The sequence below is a fragment of the Zingiber officinale genome, chromosome 8B (assembly GCF_018446385.1).
Source record: "Zingiber officinale cultivar Zhangliang chromosome 8B, Zo_v1.1, whole genome shotgun sequence".
Taxonomy (NCBI): domain Eukaryota; kingdom Viridiplantae; phylum Streptophyta; class Magnoliopsida; order Zingiberales; family Zingiberaceae; genus Zingiber; species Zingiber officinale.
Window position 1 is genome coordinate 105,621,053 of NC_056001.1, and position 23,703 is coordinate 105,644,755.

Below are 23,703 nucleotides of genomic sequence, written 5' to 3' on the forward strand. Positions count from 1 at the left end.
ACCAATTTTGTAGTTGACTTTTGATTTAGTTTTTATTTTGCTGTATTTTTTTTTCTATTCATTTGATCTTTCGTAAACCCTAAAAAAATATATAAAATTTGTTATTTTTTTAATTATCTTATTCATATGATATACGTAGTTTCCTTTTATTATATTATCATCAAATGAGATATCTTCTATTGAGTGAAAATTACACCCTCTAAACGTCATATATACATAACACCATAATTTTATCCAAGCAACTCAATGACACCTCCTCCCGTGGAACTTCATAATTTTCTAAGCCTTCCATTCGCTCGAGCAGAACCTATTTCCTTTTTTAATCAATAACTGTGTTTGTTATATATTTTTTCCTCTTGACTTGAACTCTCCTTCCTCAGTGGACTTGGACTATAATACATTCCGCAAAGATCACTGAACTACTACCCAGTCCTAATCCTATAACATAATCGTCTTTTGCCACCTGATTCACAAATTTTGTTATAGCCCTTAAATCTTCATCCGCAAGTATGTTAATAGTCGCTGTAAACAATCAAAGCATACTTTGTTGGTGTTGTTTGTCTGATTGTCTCACTGTCATGCATCACTTGGGGATTCTCTTCCTCATCCTTGCTTTCTGGACCATTTCCTCTGCTTCAGCGGCTAGTCATGGCGAGATCTCCTACGCTGAGCACTGCGGGGACACCGTCCCGGAATCGGAAGCCACCGCCCTCGTCGTCAAGCACTTCGACCACATCTCCTTCCGAAATGGGTATTTCTCTGGCGGCGCTGGCCTCTTTAGCCAGGTGGACACCTCCGCGGTGTTCGCCCCGCCCTCCGTCAACTTCCAGACCAAGTCCCTGCACAAGACCGAGAAGAACGGCACCTTGCGGATCCAGGCAGCCATGACGCTCTTCGGCGCCTCCCAGAACCAGAGGCAGCACTGGAGGCGTTTCTCTCCCCACGCAGTCGTGGAAGAAGCCACCTTCGAGGACCTCGCCGGCTTCTGGTCCGAATCCACCGGCAAAGTATGCATGGTCGGCCGTGGTGTCTACAGCGATGGCCAAGGCAAATCCTTCCTTCTCTCCGCTGTCTTGATCCTGAATCTTCCCACGGTTTCCAACTTGAACACCACCTTGATTGACGGCGAGGTAGAGATTTTGAACCGCGTCGGTCAGCCCAACAACTTCGGTTCCAATTCCATCACGGTTTTAGCTTATTACGCCCCAAATCCCTATCACTTCACCATCTTCCCTCAAGCCACCAGTTCATGTTCCGCTGTCAAAATTGAGGAAGACTCATCAGAAATTGAACCTGCCAGAGCTTGCCCATTCCTCTTCAATCAGGTGTTCAGAATAGACTATAAAAACAGCGCTGACTGCGCCGAGGGCAGTTGTAGACCGTTAGGCAAAAGCCTGTGGTTCACCCCTCGATTCCTTTCTCTGAACCAGATCTTTTGCCTAGAGAATGGTTCCATAAATTTCTACCTTGACTTCTCCAATTCCAGTAGCTATCCATACGATATGCCTATGAGACCTGAAAGGTCCTTGGTTGGTGAAGCATACTGGGATCGCCAGAGGAAGCAGTTCTGTTTGCTAACTTGTCGTGTGATCAACGCAGATTCGCCGGAGCATCCCCATGTGGGTGCCTGCGACGTCGGACTCACTCTGTGGTTCCCGACGGTCATGACACTGAAAGAAAGAAGCGACGTCGTGGGTCGCATCTGGAGCAACAAGGACAAGATAGATGCGGAGTACTTTGACATGGCCTCTATCCATAGTCTCAACGATGGCTGGAACAGGATCCATGGTCTGAAGTACAATTACACCGAAGCGGATTCGGTTGGAAATTCTTGTAGTAATAGGATAACAACCTCCTCTGAGTCCGGTCATCAAGTGTATCCAGGTCCAAAATCATTGGGTGGCGTGAGATTAGGCATAAACATGAATGATGCTAAAGGAAAACGAACGTGGAGGGAAGCCAATTTCTTGTCAGTAGGAGACTCTGTTTTTGAATATCATTACAGAAGGAAGTCAGGCATCAGAAGCTCGGGTGCTGCTAACACAAGTATCTGGAACGTGGGCTTTGAAATAACCAAGAGATCGAATCCTTTTGATGACGACTTCGAAATAAACGAGCTTGCAGCGGAAGGCGTGTACAACTCTGCAACTGGAAGATTCTGCATGAAAGGATGTCGATACCCGAAGCAGCCAGGCCAGTATGGAACCCTGGATTATGAGTCCATCGACTGTGAAATATTGGTCAGCATCCAGTTGGCTGACCTGCTTGATGAATGATCCTGTCTGGAAGCTGAGAAAATGAACCTGCCGGTGTGACGTGTCTGGAAGGTTGACCGCATCCCCATGACCCGGTTGATGATCTGTCTGCTGCGTTGACCAAGTCGTCTGAAGTCCTCCTCCGGTCAACTATACCTGTATCCAGCGACCGGGTTCCCCCGGTCTCTGGTACCTCGGTGCACGAGGCGAATCCCACAAATGTATGAGTAACCAGATAATAACAGAATAGTAGTAAAATAAACAGATACCGAGTACGAGAACGTACCCTGGCCCAGGGGGGCGCCCTCGGATGGATGAGTGAGCTGGTCGTGGTGCTGATCAAGTCATCGCGGTCGTGACAAGTAGATGGGTGTGAACCCGCTGAGAAGTCAAATCTAATGGTGGCGGCACGGAATCCGATGCAGCCTGGATCCGGAATGCAGCATGTAGGCTGTGACATAACGGCTCGCAGGCCGATACGCGGCACGCAGGCCGGATAACACAGATAGCTCGTAATCATAAGAGAGATGCACAGAGTAAAACCCAACGACTCAATGGCTGGAACAACCTCGGCTCGATGGCCGAACCCAATCTCGGCGCGATGGCCGGAATAACCCAAATAGTACCGAGCTGCGGCTATCTGGAAGGTGACGATATCCACTACAGTGGTAGTAGACGCGGGAGGTGGCGGCTGCGGCTGTCGGCAGTGGCTGCCGACGGTGGGAAAAGGCAGCGGTGGCTGCCGGCGGTGGCTGTGGCTGCGGGAGAGGGCAGCGGTGGCTGCCGGCGCAAGGAAGTGGCTGCCGCATGCAGAGGCGGCTGGACGCGGCGACGAGGGCCGCTGGACGCGGCGACGAGGGCCGCTGGATGCAGAGTCGCTGCACGCGGCGACGATGGAGGTGTGTGACCATCGCCGGCGACGTGTGCGATCGGCGACGTCGCTGATCACTTCGTGGCGACAGATCCTAGTTCGCCCGATGATGGCTTCGATCGGAGTATAAAAGAGAGCCTTGTAGGGAGGCTCCTGCCGGCGGGAGGAGAGGGAGAGAGGTTCTTCCCATGTGCGGCGGCGGAATCCCCAAAAACGCGAACAAGCCCCCCACCCCTCCTCTGGCCTGGCGGCGCCCTTTCCCCTTTTTCACGAACCGGCTCCTCCTTTGACTTCTCTGTGAACAGTGCTTATAAGCACTACAATCCCTAAAGCCTTCAACATCCCCAATTACCCAAATGCCCTTTGACCTCCCATTAATTCCTCCCATGCCACATTCATATCCGGAGAACAAGTTTCCCCTTCAAGTCTAGTCGAAGGAGGCGTGAGTCCGACTGACTGGACAAGTCTATCGCAAAGGGCTGAACCGCTCACGATATCAAAATCAAATCGCTGAACCCAAAGTATACTGTCTCCAGCGACCGGTCGCTATAATAATGGTGTCGCATGAGATAGTACTCGTGCCGAGCGGATCAAATCTGTAACCGGACCAATGCCTAGTACGCAGCCACGAAGATACCGACCGGACGATCGAAGTGATGCCGATCGGGTGGATAGACGCTGAGCGGAAGATGCTGAGCGCACGACAACACGCTGAGTGCTCGACATGTAAACTGACAGCCAACCGAATGACACGTGGGATACTGAGTAAACCGAGTGGACCAGCGATGTTGTGTGTGACCATGGAGGTGCCGAACAAAAACATCTCTACGAGCGATGACGATGCTGGGCACAAGACAACGAAGATGCTGAACAGGCGATCTGAATGATGTCGATCGATCGAATAGATGCCGGGCGGGCGATGCCGCGCGTACGACCGGAATGATGTCGATCGATCGGATAGATGCCGGGCGGACGATGCCGCGCGTGCGACCGGAATGATGTCGATCGGTCAGATAGATGCCGGGCGGACGATGCCGCGCGTGCGACCGGAATGATGTCGATCGGTCAGATAGATGCCGGGCGGACGATGCCGCGCGTGCGACCGTGGTGACGTCGATCGGTCAGATAGATGCCAGGCGGACGATACCGCGCGTGCGACCGGGGTGACGTCGATCGGTCAGATAGATGCCGGGCGGACGATACCGCGCGTGCGACCGGAATGATGTCGATCGGTCAGATAGATGCCGGGCGGACGATGCCGCGCGTGCGACCGGAATGATGTCGATCGGTCAGATAGATGCCGGGCGGACGATGCCGCGCGTGCGACCGTGGTGACGTCGATCGGTCAGATAGATGCCGGGCGGACGATACCGCGCGTGCGATCGTGGTGACGTCGATCGGTCAGATAGATGCCGGGCCGCGAGGACTGCTCGACCCCCAACGGGGGAGAAAGATGCTCGCGACGGCTACTCGATCCAAACGGGGGAGATAGATGTATGATATATTGGTCCGTGCAGAGGTCTTCAGCCCGGGAGGTTTATAATCACCGGCCCGACTCTCGATTTTTAACGACGGTGCTCGTCGGTCTCCAAGTGAGACTACACACCCGGCCGAACGGCTCGGGCCTTCGTCGTCGAGCGCTTGGCTCGGAAAACCATATACCCGGCCGACCGGCTCGGGCCTTCACATCGAGCGCTTGGCTCGTATATAATCCTCCCCGAGGTAGTCTCGGCTAAAATGTACCTGGCCGAGCGGCTCAGGCCTTCGCTCCCTGAGGTAGTACTCAGCTAAAATGTACCTGGCCGAGCGGCTCAGGCCTTCGCTCCCTGAGGTAGTACTCAGCTAAAATGTACCTGGCCGAGCGGCTCAGGCCTTCGCTCCCTGAGGTAGTACTCAGCTAAAATGTACCTGGCCGAGCGGCTCAGGCCTTCGCTCCCTGAGGTAGTACTCAGCTATAATGTACCTGGCCGAGTGGCTCAGGCCTTCGCTCCCTGAGGTAGTACTCAGCTAAAATGTACCTGGCCGAGCGGCTCAGGTCCCATATACTCGGCTGAGCGGCTCAGGCCTTCGCTCCCTGAGGTAGTACTCAGCTAAAATGTACCTGGCCGAGCGGCTCAGGCCTTCGCTCCCTAGCGACCAACGGAGATCTGCATTAGCTCCCCACTCCCGAACACCCGTGGAGTTAGGAGAACATAAGACACTCTTCAGAATACAAGGCAATAACCTTCCTCTATCATCCTGAACAGCGCAGGGTTTTGGTTTCCCATCCTGCCATAATAGTATGCAGCCCGGCCGAACAGCTCGGGGTCTTCGTGATATCCTTCCCGGCCGAACGACTCAGGGATATTTACGATAATCTCGACCTAACCGAATGGTTGAGGTCTCAGATTTCAAGCGTCTAGCTCGTATCACCTACGCAGCCCTGCCTAGTGGTTCGGGGTCTTCGATTTCGAACGCTGCTTACATTCTATACGCAGCCCGGCCGAGCGGCCTGGGGTCTTCGGGATATCCTTCCCGACCGAACGGCTCGGGATCTTCTATTTCAAGCATCGCTCGTATCCCATACGCAGCCCGGCGTCTCAGTTCGAGCAGTGGCTCGGATATAAACCTCCCCGCCGCTCGGGGCCGAACGGCACGTGGCTCGGATATAAACCTCGGATCTAGGCCCCGACCGGCACGTGGCTCGGATATAAACCTCGGCCGATCGGCTCGGGGCGCTCTTGAGCCCGTGGCTGGATATAAACCTCCGGCGAGCGGCTCGAGGGCCGCCGTCTTGAGCACGTGGCTCGGATATAAACCTCCTAGCCGATCGGCGGCCGACGGCACGTGGCTCGGATATAAACCTCTACCGCGATCGGCTCGGGGCCTTTTTCGAGCACGTGGCTCGGATATAAACCTCCCGGCCGAACGGCTCGAGGGCCTTCGTCTTCGAGCCTGTGGCTCGGATATAAACCTCCCGGCCGATCGGCTCGGGGGCCTTCGGTTTCGAGCCTGTGGCTCGGATATAAACCTCCCGGCCGATCGGCTCGGGGGCCTTCGGTCTCGAGCCTGTGGCTCGGATATAAACCTCCCGGTCGATCGGCTCGGGGGCCTTCGGTTGAAGAACTACTACAAATCACATAACTAACCGAGAACAGATAACGGAAAGACTGACCTAGGTCATGAGGATAGCAGAACTCTCCGGCGTCGTCCATCTTCACGTTCCAGATCAGGCGCGTTCCCACAGACGACGCCAATTTGATCCTGTCTGGAAGCTGAGAAAATGAACCTGCCGGTGTGACGTGTCTGGAAGGTTGACCGCATCCCCATGACCCGGTTGATGATCTGTCCGCTGCGTTGACCAAGTCGTCTGAAGTCCTCCTCCGGTCAACTATACCTGTATCCAGCGACCGGGTTCCCCCGGTCTCTGGTACCTTGGTGCTCGAGGCGAATCCCACAAATGTATGAGTAACCAGATAATAACAAAATAGTAGTAAAATAAACAGATACCGAGTACGAGAACGTACCCTGGCCGAGGGGGGCGCCCTCGGATGGATGAGTGAGCTGGTCGTGGTGCTGATCAAGTCATCGCGGTCGTGACAAGTAGATGGGTGTGAACCCGCTAAGAAGTCAAATCTAATGGTGGCGGCACGGAATCCGATGCAACCTGGATCCGGAATGCAGCATGTAGGCTGTGACATAACGGCTCGCAAGCCGATACGCGGCACGCAGGCCGGATAACACAGATAGCTCGTAATCATAAGAGAGATGCACAGAGTAAAACCCAACGACTCAATGGCCGGAACAACCTCGGCTCGATGGCCGAACCCAATCTCGGCGCGATGGCCGGAATAACCCAAATAGTACCGAGCTGCGGCTATCTGGAAGATGACGATATCCACTACAGTGGTAGTAGACGCGGGAGGTGGCGGCTGTCGGCAGTGGCTGCCGACGGTGGGAAAAGGCAGCGGTGGCTGCCGGCGGTGGCTGTGGCCGCGGGAGAGGGCAGCGGTGGCTGCCGGCGCAAGGAAGTGGCTGCCGCATGCAGAGGCGGCTGGACGCGGCGACGAGGGCCGCTGGACGCGGCGACGAGGGCCGCTGGATGCAGAGTCGCTGCACGCGGCGACGATGGAGGTGTGCGACCATCGCCGGCGACGTGTGCGATCGGCGACGTCGCTGATCACTTCGTGGCGACAGATCCTAGTTCGCCCGATGATGGCTTCGACCGGAGTAGAAAAGAGAGCCTTGTAGGGAGGCTCCTGCCGGCGGGAGGAGAGGGAGAGAGGTTCTTCCCATGTGCGGCGGCGGAATCCCCAAAAACACGAACAAGCCCCCCACCCCTCCTCTGGCCTGGCGGCGCCCTTTCCCCTTTTTCACGAACCGGCTCCTCCTTTGACTTCTCTGTGAACAGTGCTTATAAGCACTACAATCCTTAAAGCCTTCAACATCCCCAATTACCCAAATGCCCTTTGACCTCCCATTAATTCCTCCCATGCCACATTCATATCCGGAACAATGAAGATGATGAGGTCCACCTCGATGGAACGATCAGAAGCACGAGGATTCAGTCTCAGCCTCTCTATTTCGATACCATAAGAATTTCATCCAGTAACAATATGGGAGGGCGCGAAATAGATCGATCTGTTTGGAGAATGGATGTGGAACTTATCATGGTTATTATAACTCTGACATTCTCTTGCATTTGTATCGCGCTGCAGATCTTCCATGTCAAGAAGCAGCCGCACATTCTTCCCTCCGTGTCCATCACAATGCTGCTTGTGCTTGTCCTGGGCTACGCAATTCCTCTAGTGCTGAACTTTGAAGCGTTGTTCATGCATCAGACCAAGTGGATTTCTGCTCATAAAGTGATCGTGAGGATGATATCGATAATAGCTTTGTTCTTGTCCTTGCGCTTGGCTCAGTTGGCATGGTCATCGAGATCATCAGCAGAAGACAACAGGGAGTCGTGGGTTCAAGAAAGGCATGCGCTCAAGTGGTGCTTGCCTCTGTACGCTGCAGGGGCGCTGCTCGCGTGGCTTATGTCGTCCGAGTGGGCGGTTTTGATATCTTACTCTGGTTTTGTGCTCGATGGATTCTTGCTTCCTCAAATCGTCTTCAACATGGCTCAGCAGTCCAAAGGGAAAGTCCTTACGCCATTCTTCTACGTGGGGATCGTGGTGACTCGAGCACTGCCTCACTTGTATGATGTATACCGATCTCGAAGCTACGTTGCTATACATTCGACCAACATTTACGGAAGTGAAGAATGGGACTTTTACTCCACGGCGTGGGACATTATCATTCCTTGCGAAGGATTGCTGTTGGCTTCGATCGTATACCTGCAACAACGCTTTGGCAGTGAATGTTTGGTTCCCAAGAGACTTAGAATGCAGGTCTATCAGCATGAGGAAGTTATTGGTGCTGCTATCTAGAAGTGTGCTAGTGATTTTACCTTTTTGTGTGGTGTAAAAGTTGTTTTATCTAATTAATAATGTATGATCTAGAGATGTCAGTTTAAATAGTCATACAGTGTAAAGTTGTAATATAAGTCATTATATAATACAAGTCTTTATACTACAACACCTCTTTTTTTCCTTAAAAAGCTATTTAAGAGCCCACCATCATAGTACCATAGTCACTGACATCAAAATTCTTTGCTTTCCATTATCTTCATTTATCAAACTTAACTATGAGAATCACTTAAAATGAAAATTATTCTGGGATCCCAAGGAATGTGGGATATTGTTGAAAAGGATTTTAAAGAGTCCTTACACCTTTATTTCAAAATTTAAAGGATACTTTGGAGAAAGAAAGAAAAAGAGATCAATATATTTTTACCATCATTCTTAAGATTTTTATGAAGACATGTTTAAAAAAATAACTAATGAGATAACATCAAAAAAAAAAAAAAAAGTGTAAGTGACACTTTGCAACTCTATTATGGGAGAGGACGAGATGAAAAATGTGACTTCAAATTCAAAGGTTTGAGTTTGAATCACTCTTTATGAAGGAGAGTGAACATAACTTCGACTATGATACAGTGTGTTGCGAGTCACTCCAAAGATAGTATGAGGTCAATAATCAAGATAAAGTCATGGTAATATGACAGTCAAAGTCAAGATACCCCCACCTAGTCAGTGTAAGTACCCCAAGGTAGTTTTGATATGATCAACTAAGTTAGGTTACATCCTGTTGGTATTTAACCTCTGTGTCTAAGTATGTAGGAACTTAGGAGTATAGGAAGTTGAGTGAAAGACGCAACTAGTGAGAAGGACGACACGGAGAGAGAGCCGACTGGCTCGGTGCATCTGAGGGATAAGGTGTTGCGAAAGAGTACGCGGGCGGACGAGAAGGAGGCGTGTGGCATTTCTGAGGGACGAGAAGCCAGAGCGGAAGATTGCTTGAAGGCCAAAAGTTGGGTTCGGGTGAGCCCTATTCCGGATGGCCGAGATCACCCAAGCGAGCGTAGTCGGAGCGGAAGACCCGGACCAATGCGAGCGGAAGACCGGGACCGAAGATCAACAAAAAGTTATTTTTTTGGTCTAGAGTGCCCGGAACCCTTCCAGGCGTCCAGACCAAAAAATTTAGCCAAACGTGACATGGCGCATTGCGTTGCGATGGGGATAGAGTTTTTTCCCCCTAGAGGCGCCTGAAACCCTTCCAGCTCCCCCTCGATCAGGGCTATAAATACAGCTCTGGTCCCAGAAGGTCAGAACAACACTTGTAATTCATTTCTTTTCAATCTTGTTTTGTAACTGAGTGCTTCAACTGCTGTAAGAGGTTTCTTTGCCTGAAAGAGACATTAGTGCGCTTTCAATTTTCTTGGATTAACAACCTTCTTGGTTGTAACCAAGTAAACTCTTTCATGTCTCTTCCTTTCTTTATTTAGTCTCTTATTTATTTTATGCAAGTGTTGATTCTTATAAAGGTATAAAGTTCGAGAAAGGTTTGTTTTTCTTTGCAGGGCTATTTACCCCCCTCTAGCCAACCGCCAAGGGTCCTATAATTAGTATCAGAATCCAACAGCTTTAGGAGGACTAACCACCGAATGAAGCAAACGAGATGGCTGAACCGAGTATCTACCCACCAAAGTTTGAGGGGGAATTCGTGAGCTGGAAGAAAAAGATAGAAGTATTTTTTAAAATAAATTTTGAATTATTAATAATTATGATATATGGTTTTGTAGTTTCAAAAGACAAAGAAGAATATCAATAGACGAAGAAGGAGCAAGCCGACTTCATGACAAACAACAAAGCAGAGTTCCATTTGCTAAGCGTCTTACCGCTGTAAGAAGTTAACTGGATCAGAGCCTACGAGTCAACCAAGGAGCTATGGGAGAAATTTCTAGAACTACACGAAGGGACCTCAGAGGCAAAACTAGCTAGACGGTGTAGGATCGAAGATGTGCTAGAGGGGGGGGGGGTGAATAGCACTTGTGATTTTTTCACTCGTTTTGTAAAACAAATAAAATACACAGTGGAATAAAGAAAAGAAACAAACACAATAGTTAACAAGTTTCTTTTACTTGGTTCGGAGCTTGTGACGACTCCGACTCCAAGGCCTGCGATCGTTGATCGCTTACATTGAGCAATCACTATAGATATGAAATTCTTATAAATATATAAGTATAAGTACTGAACTTAAAAATAGATTATACTGACAATAAATGATTAGGAATTGGTTCGTCGATTTGTCAGAATAGCAGCTGAGCGTGGTTGAGTCGTTTCAGCGTAGCGTGCAGCTTGGAAGATCGCTTGTGTAGAATTGTTGTTTTGAAGTGCTGGTCGAGGCTCCTTTTTATAGCTTCTTCAGACCTGATCGAGACCCACTGATCTTGGGATCAGGTTTCACTTGAACCAGATCGGTTGACTGATCCCCATGTTCGGTTGACCGATCAGATGATCTCCTCCTCATCTGATTCAATCACCTCAGCTTCGATCATGCCACCGCTTATTCTCGGTTCGGTCGACCGATCCCCAGGTTCGGTTGACCGATCCCTTGATCAAACTCAGTTTGCTATATGGAAATCTAATCCTATTGTACTGGGGTTCAGTCGACCGATCTGGCCATTCGGTCGACTGATTAAGGGTAAGTCCGACCCTACAAAGCTTGCTAGTTTCCTACAAAATAGAGTTAGACAAATATCAATTTATCTGTAAATAACTTGAAAACCTTCGAACTGTCCGGTTTTGACTTCGAATTTCCTCCGAAAACCCTACGTTGAACCGACACCTACTGTTCTCTCAACGGGGAACGCGTCCTCACCTACTCCTCTCAGGAGAAGTTACCTGTTGCCAGACCAGTCCTCCAGACCGACTGGATTTTTGCTCAGCGCTCGATGCTTCAGGACTTTCTGCTGAATGCCCGCTCCACAACTCGTTCAGTTTTCCACCTAGTCCGCGACCACCAGGACTATCACCTAGAGTCTCCGACTCTAGGATTTTGCCTAAAGCGCTCGACTCGCCAAGACTTTTTGCCTAGGGTTACCACCCCCCAAGACCTAGGGTTACCACCCCCTAGGGTTTTCCACCTGCCTAACCGTAGCTAGGACTTTTACCTAAGAACACTTAGGACTTTCCTGCAAGCTCATTCAATCTTGTTAGATCACAAGACAACTTAACTTTGGACCCTTTGACATAATCAAAACCTAGGTTCGATCGTCTGATGCTTCCCGCACCAATAGACGATGTTGGATCGAAAGCACTAGAGAGGGGGGGGGGGATGAATAGCACTCGTGGCTATTTCGTTCGTTTAAAGCAATTGAGTAACATGCAGTGGAATAAAAGCAATAAAAGAAATGACACGTTGGTTTTACTTGATTCGGAGCCTTTGGCGACTCCTACTCCAAGGCCCACACTCGTTGAGCGTTTACTTTGGGCAATCACTATAAGCTCGAAAATTTACAATTTGAAATACAAGTAAAGCAGTAATGAAATTATACCGACAACAAAAAACACAGAATTTTAAAGCTTCAGGTCGTCGATGTCTTGTTACAGCTTTATCGGATCGTCCTTTGAGCAGCACACGGAAGAATGGTTGCGAGTTCTTGTTGTGTCCTTGCTGCTGCTCGAACTGGGCTTAAGTAGCCCGTGTAGGGCACCCTTATCCCCGCCGAATCCGCAGCGATGATAAGCCTTGACTCCTTCACTGCTTATCTGTCTGAGGGCGCCTCCAACCGCATGGTGGGCACCCTCAACGTCCAGGGTGCCCTCAACTCCATGGAGGGCTCCCTCTGCTCGCGTCCAGGGCGCCCTCAGCTCCATGGAGGCGCCCTCGCGCCTTTGCTGCGGAGATGTTGATGAGGATGCCTGAGGTGCCCCCAAGCTCCATGGAGGGTGCCTTGGGTACTGTTCATCCGAGGTAATCATGTCTGATTCACTTCCTGCAAAATATGTTAGTCCAAAAAATCAACCATACCCTGCAAAATAAAGTTAGCACAATATAGACATGATAAATAAAATATTTGATAGTCTTCAGACTATCCGGTTTTGACTTCGAATTTTCAATCAAAAACCCTAGGTCGAACCGACGCCTACAGTTCCCTCACCGAGGAATGCGTCCTCACCTACTCTACTCAGGAGAGTTTACTTGTTTCTTGACCTACCCTCCAGATCGACTGGACTTTTGCTCAGCGCCCGAGGCTCCAGGACTTTCTGTTAGACGTCCGCTCTATGACCCATCCATTCTTCAACCTGGTTCGCAACACCAGGACTTTCCACCTAGAGTCCCCGACTCTAGGACTTTTTCCCGAAGCCCTCGACCCGCCAAGACTTTCCTTCTATGGTTACCACCCCTAGGACCTAGGGTTACCACCTCTAGGGGTTTCTACCTGCCTAACCGCAGCTAGGACTTTTGCCTAAGTACACTTAGGACTTTCCTACAAACTCATTTAAATATGTTAGATAATAAATAACCTTAACTTTGAACCCTTTTCTATTATCAAAACTTAGGTTCGATCGTCGTATGCTTCCCACACCAACAATCTCTCCCTTTTTGATTATGGCAATAAAATTCAAAGTTAAGTATAATAATAACATCATAAATGCGTACAAACATAAATACAATGTTAGGATCTTCTATCTCTCCCTTAATCACTTATTCACTTTTAAATTCACTTCTAATTACTTAACTTTTACTTTCCCTTTTATTACTTAACTTTCACTTTCTTTCTCCTCCTTTGACATATATAAAAAAATATTACTTAAAAAAATTGAGAAAAGAATGGAAATAATAGGAAAGCTCCCCTAAAAGATAGCCTTTACTTAAAAAAATATTAGTTTGGCAAGAGAAAGAGAAAATTTAGAAAAAATTTTGGTTTTAGCAAAAATGAGCTTAAAGAATTTTACAATTTAGCACTTTAGCTTGAAAATAAAAATCTCATAAAACTCTTAGTAAAATGTATTAAAAACTTTTTGATGAAAATATTTTTGATAAACATCAAGTTTAAAAAATAATTTTTGTTTAACCAAAAAAAATATATTTTTTTAAACTGAGTCAAAAATATTTATTTCAAAAACCAAAAATTTATTTCAACACTAAGTAAAAAATTTTATTTCAATTTTTTTTTTCAATACTAAGTCAAAAAAAAAATTTATTTCAAAAACTAAAAAATTTTCAACACTAAGTCAAAAGAAAATATTAACTTGGTTTGAAAAAAAATCCCTTGTTCACTCCTCCTTGATTAATGCCAAACAATTTTTTTGTTATGAAAAATGTCCTAGAGTCCAAGCATGAGTAAACAAAACATTTACTTTCAAACAATTGTCTAACATTTAGTTACTACCTATTTACCAAGAGGTAGTAGCTTTCACTTGGTTAGTCAAATTAAGTAAGTATTCCAGTTAGTTTGACTAAGCATGGATGACTTAATTTGATTAATATTAAGTTAGTATTTATTGCCCAGACTTATGTCGATGCATAGACATAAGCATTCTGAAGTTCAGGCAGTACCCTATGCATCTCACACCATTCTAAGTTGTTTCATACACAAGCAAGGTAATCCTAGTGTGCTTGTGAGATGCTCTGGCTGAGATCTAGGGGTACATGCTTTCTAGGGGATAAATACCTAGGCTAAGTCCAAATTTTGAAATACTAACAAACTTGAAATTTGAAAATATTTTTCCTAGAATTTTAAAACCAAAACTTTGAAATAGTAAGTAGAGAAAAAGAATTTCTATTCTGCTAAACACATCCCTATTTGTCTTCTAAGTGCACTGAACTCAAGTTCAGGTAAGAGTTTTGTGAAAATGTCAGCCAGGTTTGATTTGGACTTAACATAGTTGAGTACAATGTCACCCTTAGCTACATGATCCCTTATAAAGTGATGTTTCACTTCTATGTGTTTAGTCCTTGAGTGGTGAATTGGATTCTTGGTTAAGTTAATTGAACTTATATTATCAATTGAAATTTTTATGTTTTTATATTCTAGTTGATAGTCCTTTAAGGTGTGTATCATCCATAATAGTTGAGATGCACATTCTCCTAGGGTTATGTACTCAGCTTTAGTAGTGGATAAAGTAACACAGTGTTACTTTCTGCTTGACCAACTTACTAGGCACTGACCTAGAAATTGAAGATACCACTTGTGCTTTTTCTATCTATTTTGCACCCGGCATAGTCTGAGTCAGAATAGCCAATTAGGTCAAAGGTGCAGGACCTAGGGTACCAGAGTCCTATATTTAGGGTTCCCTTAATATATCTAAGTATTCTTTTAACATTTGTTAGGTGTGACTCCTTAGTACAAGATTGGTATCTTGCACACATAGCTACTACAAACAAAATATTAGGTCAACTTGTAGTTAGATAAAGTAGACTCTCTATTGCACTTCGATAGTATTTTAAGTTTACTGGTTTTCCTTTTAGATCAGAATTAATTTTAACATTGGTAGCCATTGGAGTATTTATATTTTTAGAATTTTCCATGCCAAATTTTTTAATTAATTCCTTAGCATATTTTGTTTGAAAAATGTAAATTTTGTCTTTAGTTTGTTTGATTTGTAAGCCTAAAAAGAAGTTGAGTTCTCCAACTAAGCTCATTTCAAATTCACTTTCCATTAAATTAGTAAATTCTTTTAAAAATTTAGTATTAGTGGAACTAAAAATCATATCATCTATGTAAATTTGGGCTATAAATATGTCCTTTTCTAAGATTTTTACAAATAGGGTTTGATCTACTTGACCTTGTTTAAACCCCTTAGATATTAGATAAGTTGATAAGCGTTCATACCAAGCCCTAGATGCTTGTTTTAGTCCATATAGGGCTTTCTTTAACCTAAAGACATGGTTTGGGTGGTCCAAGTCCTCAAATCCTAGGGGTTGACTTACATACACTTCTTCTTTGATGAAACCATTTAAAAATGTAAATTTTACATCCATTTAGTATAACTTGAATCTTTTATGTGCTGCATAGGCTAGCAGTATCCTTATGGAATCAAGTCTTGCCACGAGAGCATATGCCTCATCATAGTCTAACCCTTCTATTTGGCCGAACCCTTTTGCTACCAATCTAGCTTTGTTTCTTACTATTTCACCCTTATCGTCCAATTTATTTCTAAATACTCATTTAGTGTCAACTATGATTTTGTTTATAGGTTTAGGTATTCCCAGACTCGTTTTCTTTCAAATTGGGCTAACTCTTCTTGCATTGCTAATATCCAGTCTGAGGTTGGTAGAGCTTCTTCTATAGTTTTGGGTTCAATTTTAGAGATAAGGGCTATCAGACTTAGGTTTCTATAAGATGATGTAGTTTGAATTCCTAGAGTCGGATCACCTAAAATTTGGTCAGATGGGTGATTGATACTTATTCTTGATGGTCTTATATTAGGGTCAATAATTGGTTATTGTGATTCACTAGGTTTAATTTAAACATCTTCATCATCTTGTATGTTTCTTGAATTAATATTTTCTATGTTTTGATTAACATTTTCATTTATTGAGTTATTATCTTCATCAAAAATTTCATTGGTGATTTCTTCAACTTTTAGGATTTCTTTGTTATAAACTCTATAAGCCCTACTGGTTGTGGAATACCCTAAAATAACCCTAGGGGTTGATTTTGATGTGAATTTTCTTAGGTAGTCTTTAGTATTTAGAATGTGGACTTTAAATCCAAACACTTTTATATAATTTAGGTTGGGTATTTTATTATAATAAATTGTGTAAGGAGTTTTATTATGAAATTTATTAATTAAAATTCTATTGTGAATATAATAGGTTGTATTAATTGCCTCAGCTCAGAATTAACTATTTAAGTTATATTCACTTAACATGGTTCTAGAGGCTTCTTATAGGGTTCTATTTTTACGTTCTATTAGACCATTTTGTTGGGGGGTTCTAGGGCATGAGTACTTGTGTTTGTATCCATTTATTTCATAAAATTTAGTAAATTTATAGTTTTCAAACTCTCCTCCATTATCACTTCTAATCCTTTTAATTTTAGTATCTTTTTCATTTTCTACTAAGTTGCAAAAGGTTTTAAAGATTTCTTAAGTTTCATCTTTAGTTTTTAGAAATTTTACCCAAGTGAATCTTGAGTAATCATCAATTATAACTAAGCAATACCGGTTCTTGCTTAGTGACTTGGCTCCATGTAAATCAAACAGGTCTAAGTGTAGGAGCTCAAGTATTGAGTTAGTTCTATTTAAGTTGGTTAATTTATGGATTGATTTGGTTTGTTTACCCTGTTGGTAAGCTTTACAAATTATATTTCAATAAATTTTAATTTGAGTAAACCTCTAACTAAGTCATTTTGACTGATTTTTGAAATGAGTCTGGTATGAGTGTGATCCAGTCTTCTGTGCCACAATGTAGTTTCCTCTTGTTGTGTCAATAGACACTTTAGTGAGGAGGTTGGTAGATCAATTGTATAGATGTTCTTTTTCCTAATTCCCTTAAGTGTAATTTCAAGGTTTTTAACATTTTTAATTAAGCAATAAGTTTTTGAAAATGTGACTGAGTACCCTGAGTCACATAATTGACTAATACTAAGTAAGTTAAAATTCAATTGATCAACCAATAAGACTTTTTGAATATAGAAATCGTAACTTAGTTGGATATTACCTGTTCCGATTACTTTAAGTGTTCCGTCATTGCAGAATGCAAATGACCCTAGGTTTTTGAATTTCAGCTTAGTAAATTTCAATCAGTCTCTAGTCATGTGTCTGGAGCATCCACTATTTAACATCCATTGATCCAAATCTTTATGCTCCTACACATAAATTATTTGACTTGGTTCAATTTGACGGATCAAAAGATAGTTTGATTGAAATTAACCCTTTAATATTCCATCTCACCCAGTCTGGATTATCAAAACATGGTATTCCTATGGGTGATTGTGAGATAGTTTTGTGTTTAATTGAGTTAATCAGATTTAGGTTTAAGTTATGAATTGGTTGGATTGATTTAGATTAGGTAATATTAATTAAGTAAGATTTAATTAATTGATTAAAATAAATTTTAAAAATAATTAATTAGGTTAAATTAAATGAGATTAATTTAATCAATTTTATTAATTAGATTAAGTTTAATTAGATTAATTGATTAAATTAAATTAAATTAATTAATTAAATTAAATTAATTAATTAAATTAAATTAATTAATTAAATTAAATTAATTGATTAAATTAAATTATTCTAATTGATTACCTAAGTCCATCTCACCCCTTTTCTAAGTATCAATCAGGGAACCTTATAGATTTTTGTGAGATGGTTTAATTTTATCTTTGATTTAGGTTATCATCTAAAGATTAATTTACATTTGAGTTAGACTTAGGTTTTACAATTAATCAATTAAATATTTATTTCAAGGATTGACTTCCAGGCTGTGGCGAGGTACTAGACATTCTTGGGTATGAGATCATCCACCACTTCTAGACAAAGCCTTTCAAAGAAATTGGATATTTAATTTTCCTTTTGAAACCCCTAGGTCTAACTGGTCAAGTGTAAATTGCGCCTAGGTTCTTATCTAGCCTAATCTAAGCATGTATACAAAAGGCAAGAAAAAACAAGCATCAAACAATTCTATTTATTAATAAAACTAGTCTTTCTATTGGCTCCTCCTAGATCATAGCCTTGATAAGGTCTATCAAGGTAATGAATTTGATCCTTGGGGACCCAATAATGTCCAAATCTGACTTGGGGACCCATGCTTGAACTAATTTTCTATTAGTTCTTTTAATAAGGGATAAATAAGATTTGTATTTTCGTTTAGCCTTAAATCCAAGTTCAGATCGGTTGTAAACCGCTAACTATTTTCCAAGAATCAGATCAAGATTCTTGGAACCCAAGATGAACCGTTCCAACATATTCTTTAGTTCCTTGACTTAATTTTTTAGGCTAGAATTCTCTTCCTCAAGCTTTTGGACTTGAGTTGAGATTCCAGTCTGAATGAGGTCAGTCAAGGAGCTAGGGTTAGTCATTTCTTTAAGGGCTGTTACCTCCTTTTGAAGTGATTTGACCCAGATATTGGATTTAGCTAATTTGCGCATAAGGTAATTGACTAAATTGTAAAGTTTATTTACTTGAGAAATACTTACATTGGGTTTAGGCCCTTCGGAAATGGATACGGATCCTTAACTTCTCTCGGACTCTATTTCCGATTCGCTCTCGGTCTTTGATTCGTCGATTTGTTCCCGGGCTGTCAGCGCAAGGAAGCTTGTCTACTTGAGCTCTTCATCAGAATCTTTTGACGAGGACTCATCCCATGTTGCTTGTAGTGCTTTCTTCTTCCTCTGCTTCTTTGCTTCTTTTTGATTTGGACAGTTGGCTTTGACGTGTCCCTTTTGATTGTAGCCATAGCAGATTACTTCGAACTTCACCTTTGGATTTGTTTGTGCTTTCTTGGATTGAATCATCTTTTTGATGTCCTTCTTTATGAATCCTTTCTTTTTGTAGAGTTTGCGCACTAAGTTGATGAGTTCGACTGCTATTTCATCGTCATCATCGTCTGAGTCCGGTTCTTCTTCGGACTCGGGTTCAATATGATGCTTCTTTCTAGCCTCCTTTGCCTTGCTTGTACCTGCAATCAACGCAATACCTTTCTTGGCCAGGCGTGCATTAGTCTATTCATGCAATTCAAATTCGGAAAACAACTCATCTAGTTTAATTAAAGACAAATCCTTAGATACCTTGTAGGCGCCTACCATTGATGCCCACAACGTATTCCTTGGAAAAGCGCTGAATGCGTACCTTATTACATCCCGATTCTCCACCTTCTGTCCGATTGCATGGAGGCCGTTGAGAAGATCTTGAATGCGCGTGTGAAGTTGGCTAGCCATCTCACCTTCCTGCATTTTGATGTTACACAGTTTATTAAAAAGTAAATCACACTTGCTTACCTTCATGTCGGAAGTGCCCTCGTGCAGCTCGATCAATTTTTCCCACAGCTCTTTCACGCTTGAGAACGGGTCAACTTAGTTCAGCTCCACATTTGTCAGTCCACATTGAAGAGTGCACGTTGCTTTGGCGTTGGCTTCGATCTTCTTTATTATACTTGCATCCCAGTTCTCACATGAAACTGGTTTTCCTGTGTCATCGAGTGGGAGTGTGATGCCGATTTTGATGATCATCCATATCTCGAACTGGGTTTGAAGGTAAGACTCCATTCGACCCTTCCAGTAGCCGAAATCTTCACCAGAGAAGAGCGGCAGTCGGGTTGTGCTATAGCCTTCTTGATGAGCCATTTTAGAGAAAACCTTGCACACAAAAAGACAAGAAACTTTGTTCCAAGACTTAGTCTTGGATTAGTTGTGTGACATAAAAAAAATACGCGAACTCTAGTGGTGTTGCACCAGCTTCGAGCAAAGATTTCGATTGCGATTAAAACAGATCGAAAGACGACAATTATACCGATTCCGATCGACTCTGAAAAGTAAAAAAAATACTATGAAAAACTGCTTGAATGGTGGTTTCACCATTTTGAAGCAACCCTGCTCTGATACCAATTGTTGGATCGAAAGTGCTAGAGGGGAAGGGGTAAATAGCGCTTGTGGTTATTTCGTTCGTTTAAAGCAATCGAGTAATACGCAGCGGAATAAAAGCAATAAAAGAAATGACACATTGGTTTTACTTGGTTCGGGGCATGTGGTGACTTTTACTTCAAGGCCCACGCTCGTTGGACGTTTGCTTTGGGCAATCACTATAAGCTCGGAAATTTACAATTTGAAATACAAGTAAAGTAGTAACGAAATTATACCAACAACAGAAAACACATAATTTTAAAGCTTCGGGTCGTCGGTGTCTTGTTACAACTTTATCGGATCGTCCTTTGAGCAGCACACTGAAGAATGGTTGTGAGTTCTTGTTGTGTCCTTGTTGTTGCTAGAAGTGGGCTTAAGTAGCCCGTCGAGGGTGCCTCCAACACCATGGAGGACACCCTCATCCCCGCCGAATCCACAGCGATGATAACCTTTGACTCCTTCACTGCTTATCTGCCTGAGGACACCTCCAACTGCATGGAGGGCACCCTCCACCAGCGTCCAGGGCGCCCTCAGCTCCATGGAGGGCTCCCTCTGCTTAGCGTCTAGGGCGCCCTCAGCTCCATGGAGGGCTCCCTCTGCTTAGCGTCTAGGGCACCCTCAGCTCTATGGTGGTGCCCTCGCGCCTTTGCTACAGAGATGTTGACGAGGGTGCCTGAGGCACCCCCAAGCTCCATGGAGGGCGCCTCAGGTAATGTTCATCCGAGGTAATCATGTCTGATTCACTTCCTGTAAAATATGTTAGTCTAAAAAACCAACCATACCTTGCAAAACAAAGTTACCACAATATAGACATGATAAATAAAATATTTGGTAGTCTTTATATTGTCCGGTTCTGACTTTAGATTTCCAACCAAAAATCCTAGGTCGAACGGACGTCTACTGTTCCCTCACCAGGGAACACATCCTCACCTACTCCACTTAGGGGAGTTTACTTGTTGCCAGACCGGTTCTCTAGATCGACTGGACTTTTGCTCAGCGCCCGAAGCTCCAGGATTTTCTGCTGAACGTCTGTTCCACGACCCGTCCAGTCTTCCACCTGGTTCGCAACACAAGAACTTTCCACCTAGAGTCTCCTACTCTAGAACTTTTGGCCGAAGCCCTTGACTAACCAAGACTTTTCGCCTAGGATTATCACCCCCTAGAACCTAGGGTTATCACCCCCGAAGATTTTCCACCTGCCTAACCGCAGCTAGGACTTTTGCCAAAGTACACTTAGGACTTTCCTGCAAATTCATTCAAATATGTTAGATAACAAATAACCTTAACTTTGAATCCTTTACCATTATCAAAACTTAGGTTCGATCGTCGGATGCTTCCCGCATCAACAGACGAGACCTGCTTCGGAACCAGATCAGCAACCTTTGGTTAGAAGAAGGTGAAACCGTCTCACACCTCCACTCAAGAATCAAGGAGCTCATCACTGGACTCACGAATCTTGGAGAAAAGGTAACCAACCGAGATTTGCTAAGATACGCACTTAACACATTTCCGAGGACTCCGGAATGGTTGACCTTAGTAGATGCATATTTCATCTCTAAGGATTTAGAGGTAAGCACTTTAAAAGATTTTTTTTCAACTTTTGAAATTCATGAGTCAAGATGTGCAGGTCTAAAGAAGGAATCAAGGCAAATATTACCTTAAAAGCTAAAATGAATGAACTAGATTCTGAGACATCACTTGACGATGATGAAATGATGTTAATGGTACGAAAATTTAAAAAATTATTTAAATATAATAAATTTAATCAAGTGCAGGGTACAAAAAGTAAAAGGAAAGTAAGATGCTATCACTGCAATGAAGAAGGACATGTCAAAAATAACTGCCTAAAATTGAAGAGTAAAGACAAGGACAAGGAAAATAATAAGAAGCTAGCCCGACCCAAGTATAATCTAAAGGCGACGTGGGATGACACGTCATCCGAATCAGAGATAGAAGCCCTCGTCGGACTTGCGCTAGTATCAAGTCACCAAAAAGATGAAGACGAAGCAAGCTCATCGAAAATAAGTATCGAGAGCATTGATGAAGGAGGAGCGACATCAGAAGAAAGCAGTACTTCAGGGGAGCTTCAGATTACGGAATCGACAAGGTAAGTCATGTACGGTATCTTCCTCTTGACAAGTTATTTCAGTTTATAAAACTATTATCAAAAAAATATTGTAAATTAGAGAAAAGAATAAGGATTTAAAATCAACCTTAGTTGGTTCTTGTCGATTAGAAGATTTCAACAAAGTAAAAATAGAAAATGAAAAATTGAAAAAGGAAATAGAAAATTTGAAAAGTCATGCATGATCAACTTTTATTCCTTCTAATTTTAGAAATTATTCAGGACTTAATTGGTATATCAAATATCATAAGGGTCAAATTAAGAAAATATCACAACAATATATTCCTAAGAAATTATTAATTAATCTTGTAGGAAGGAATCTATTTTGGATTCCAAAAACATATTTAGATTGATTGTTTTTAGGCTTAGGGCTTTCAGAGAGAAAATTAAATATTCAATTTCTTTAAAAGGCTTTGTCTAGAAAGTGATTGTTATTCTAATATCCAAAAAGGCCTAGTGCCTCACCATAGCTTGGAATCCAATTATTGAAATAAGTATTTAATTGACTAATTGTTAAGCATTTAGTAGTTATAAATATACTTTAAATTGTTTGTCAAATCTTCTGATCATTTTAAGTTATCTTAGCAAAGTCATGTTTTTGTGAAACTTTATCTAAATAATTTTTTTTCATTAGAAAACTTTCTATGAATTAATTATCAAAATATATATATATATATATATATTTAAAATTTTGCTTAAAATTAAATAAATTTTTTTCTGTTCAACCCTTGTTAATTTTTTAAGGAGTTTTTTTTTTTTTTTTTTTTCAAATTTTGGTTTTCCCTTAGACTTTTAACTTTTCCAAAGTCATTTTAAAAGTACTCCATTTTTAATGTGATCAAAAGGGGGAGTAGTGAAGATTGAGTGTAGGGGGAGGGTAGTACAAATTTTTAAGTTTTGTACTTGCAAATTTTGTTGCACATTACTTGCAAATTCTTTTACTTGTAAAAATTATAACTGTTATTTTTTTGTGGATTACCCTAACTTAACTTGGGATTGCTTACATCAAAATGGAGGAGATTATAAGTACCCCAAGGTAGTTTTGATGTGATCAACCAAGTCAGGTTAGATCCTATTGGTATTTAACCCCTATGTCAAGTGTGTAGGAAATTAGGAGCATAAGAAGTTGAGTGAAAGATGCACCTAATGAGAAGGACGACATGGAGAGAGAAAGCCAACGGGCTCGGTGCATCAGAGGGACGAGGTGCTGTGGAAGAGTACGCGGACGGACGAGAAGGAGGCGCGCGACATTTCCGAGAGACGAGAAGCCGGAGCGGAAGATTGTTCGAAGGCCGGAAGTTGGGTTCGGGTGAGCCCTATTCCGGATGGCCAAGATCACCCAAGCGAGTGGAGTCGGAGTGGAAGACCCGGACCAATGCGAGTGGAAACAGAGCTAAAGACCAAGATAAAAAATCAACAAAAAGTTAATTTTTCGGTCTGGGGGTGCCTCGACCAAGTCCGAGGCACCTGGACTTGTTCGGGGAGCCTGAAATCCTTCCGGGCGCTGGACGAGAAAATT

At 43.4% G+C, this 23,703-nt stretch overlaps 1 protein-coding gene across 1 annotated transcript; it reads left to right on the forward strand.

Annotated features, from left to right (window-relative positions):
• Positions 1–578: 578 nt before the first annotated feature.
• Positions 579–2,276, forward strand: LOC122014134. Its single transcript, XM_042570316.1, has one exon. The coding sequence runs from the start codon at positions 579–581 to the stop codon at positions 2,274–2,276; it is 1,698 nt and encodes a 565-aa protein (XP_042426250.1).
• Positions 2,277–23,703: the final 21,427 nt, after the last annotated feature.

Coding starts and splice junctions, on each gene's coding strand:
- LOC122014134 (XM_042570316.1), top strand. CDS start 579: ATGCATCACTTGGGGATTCTCTTCCTCATCCTTGCTTTCTGGACCATT.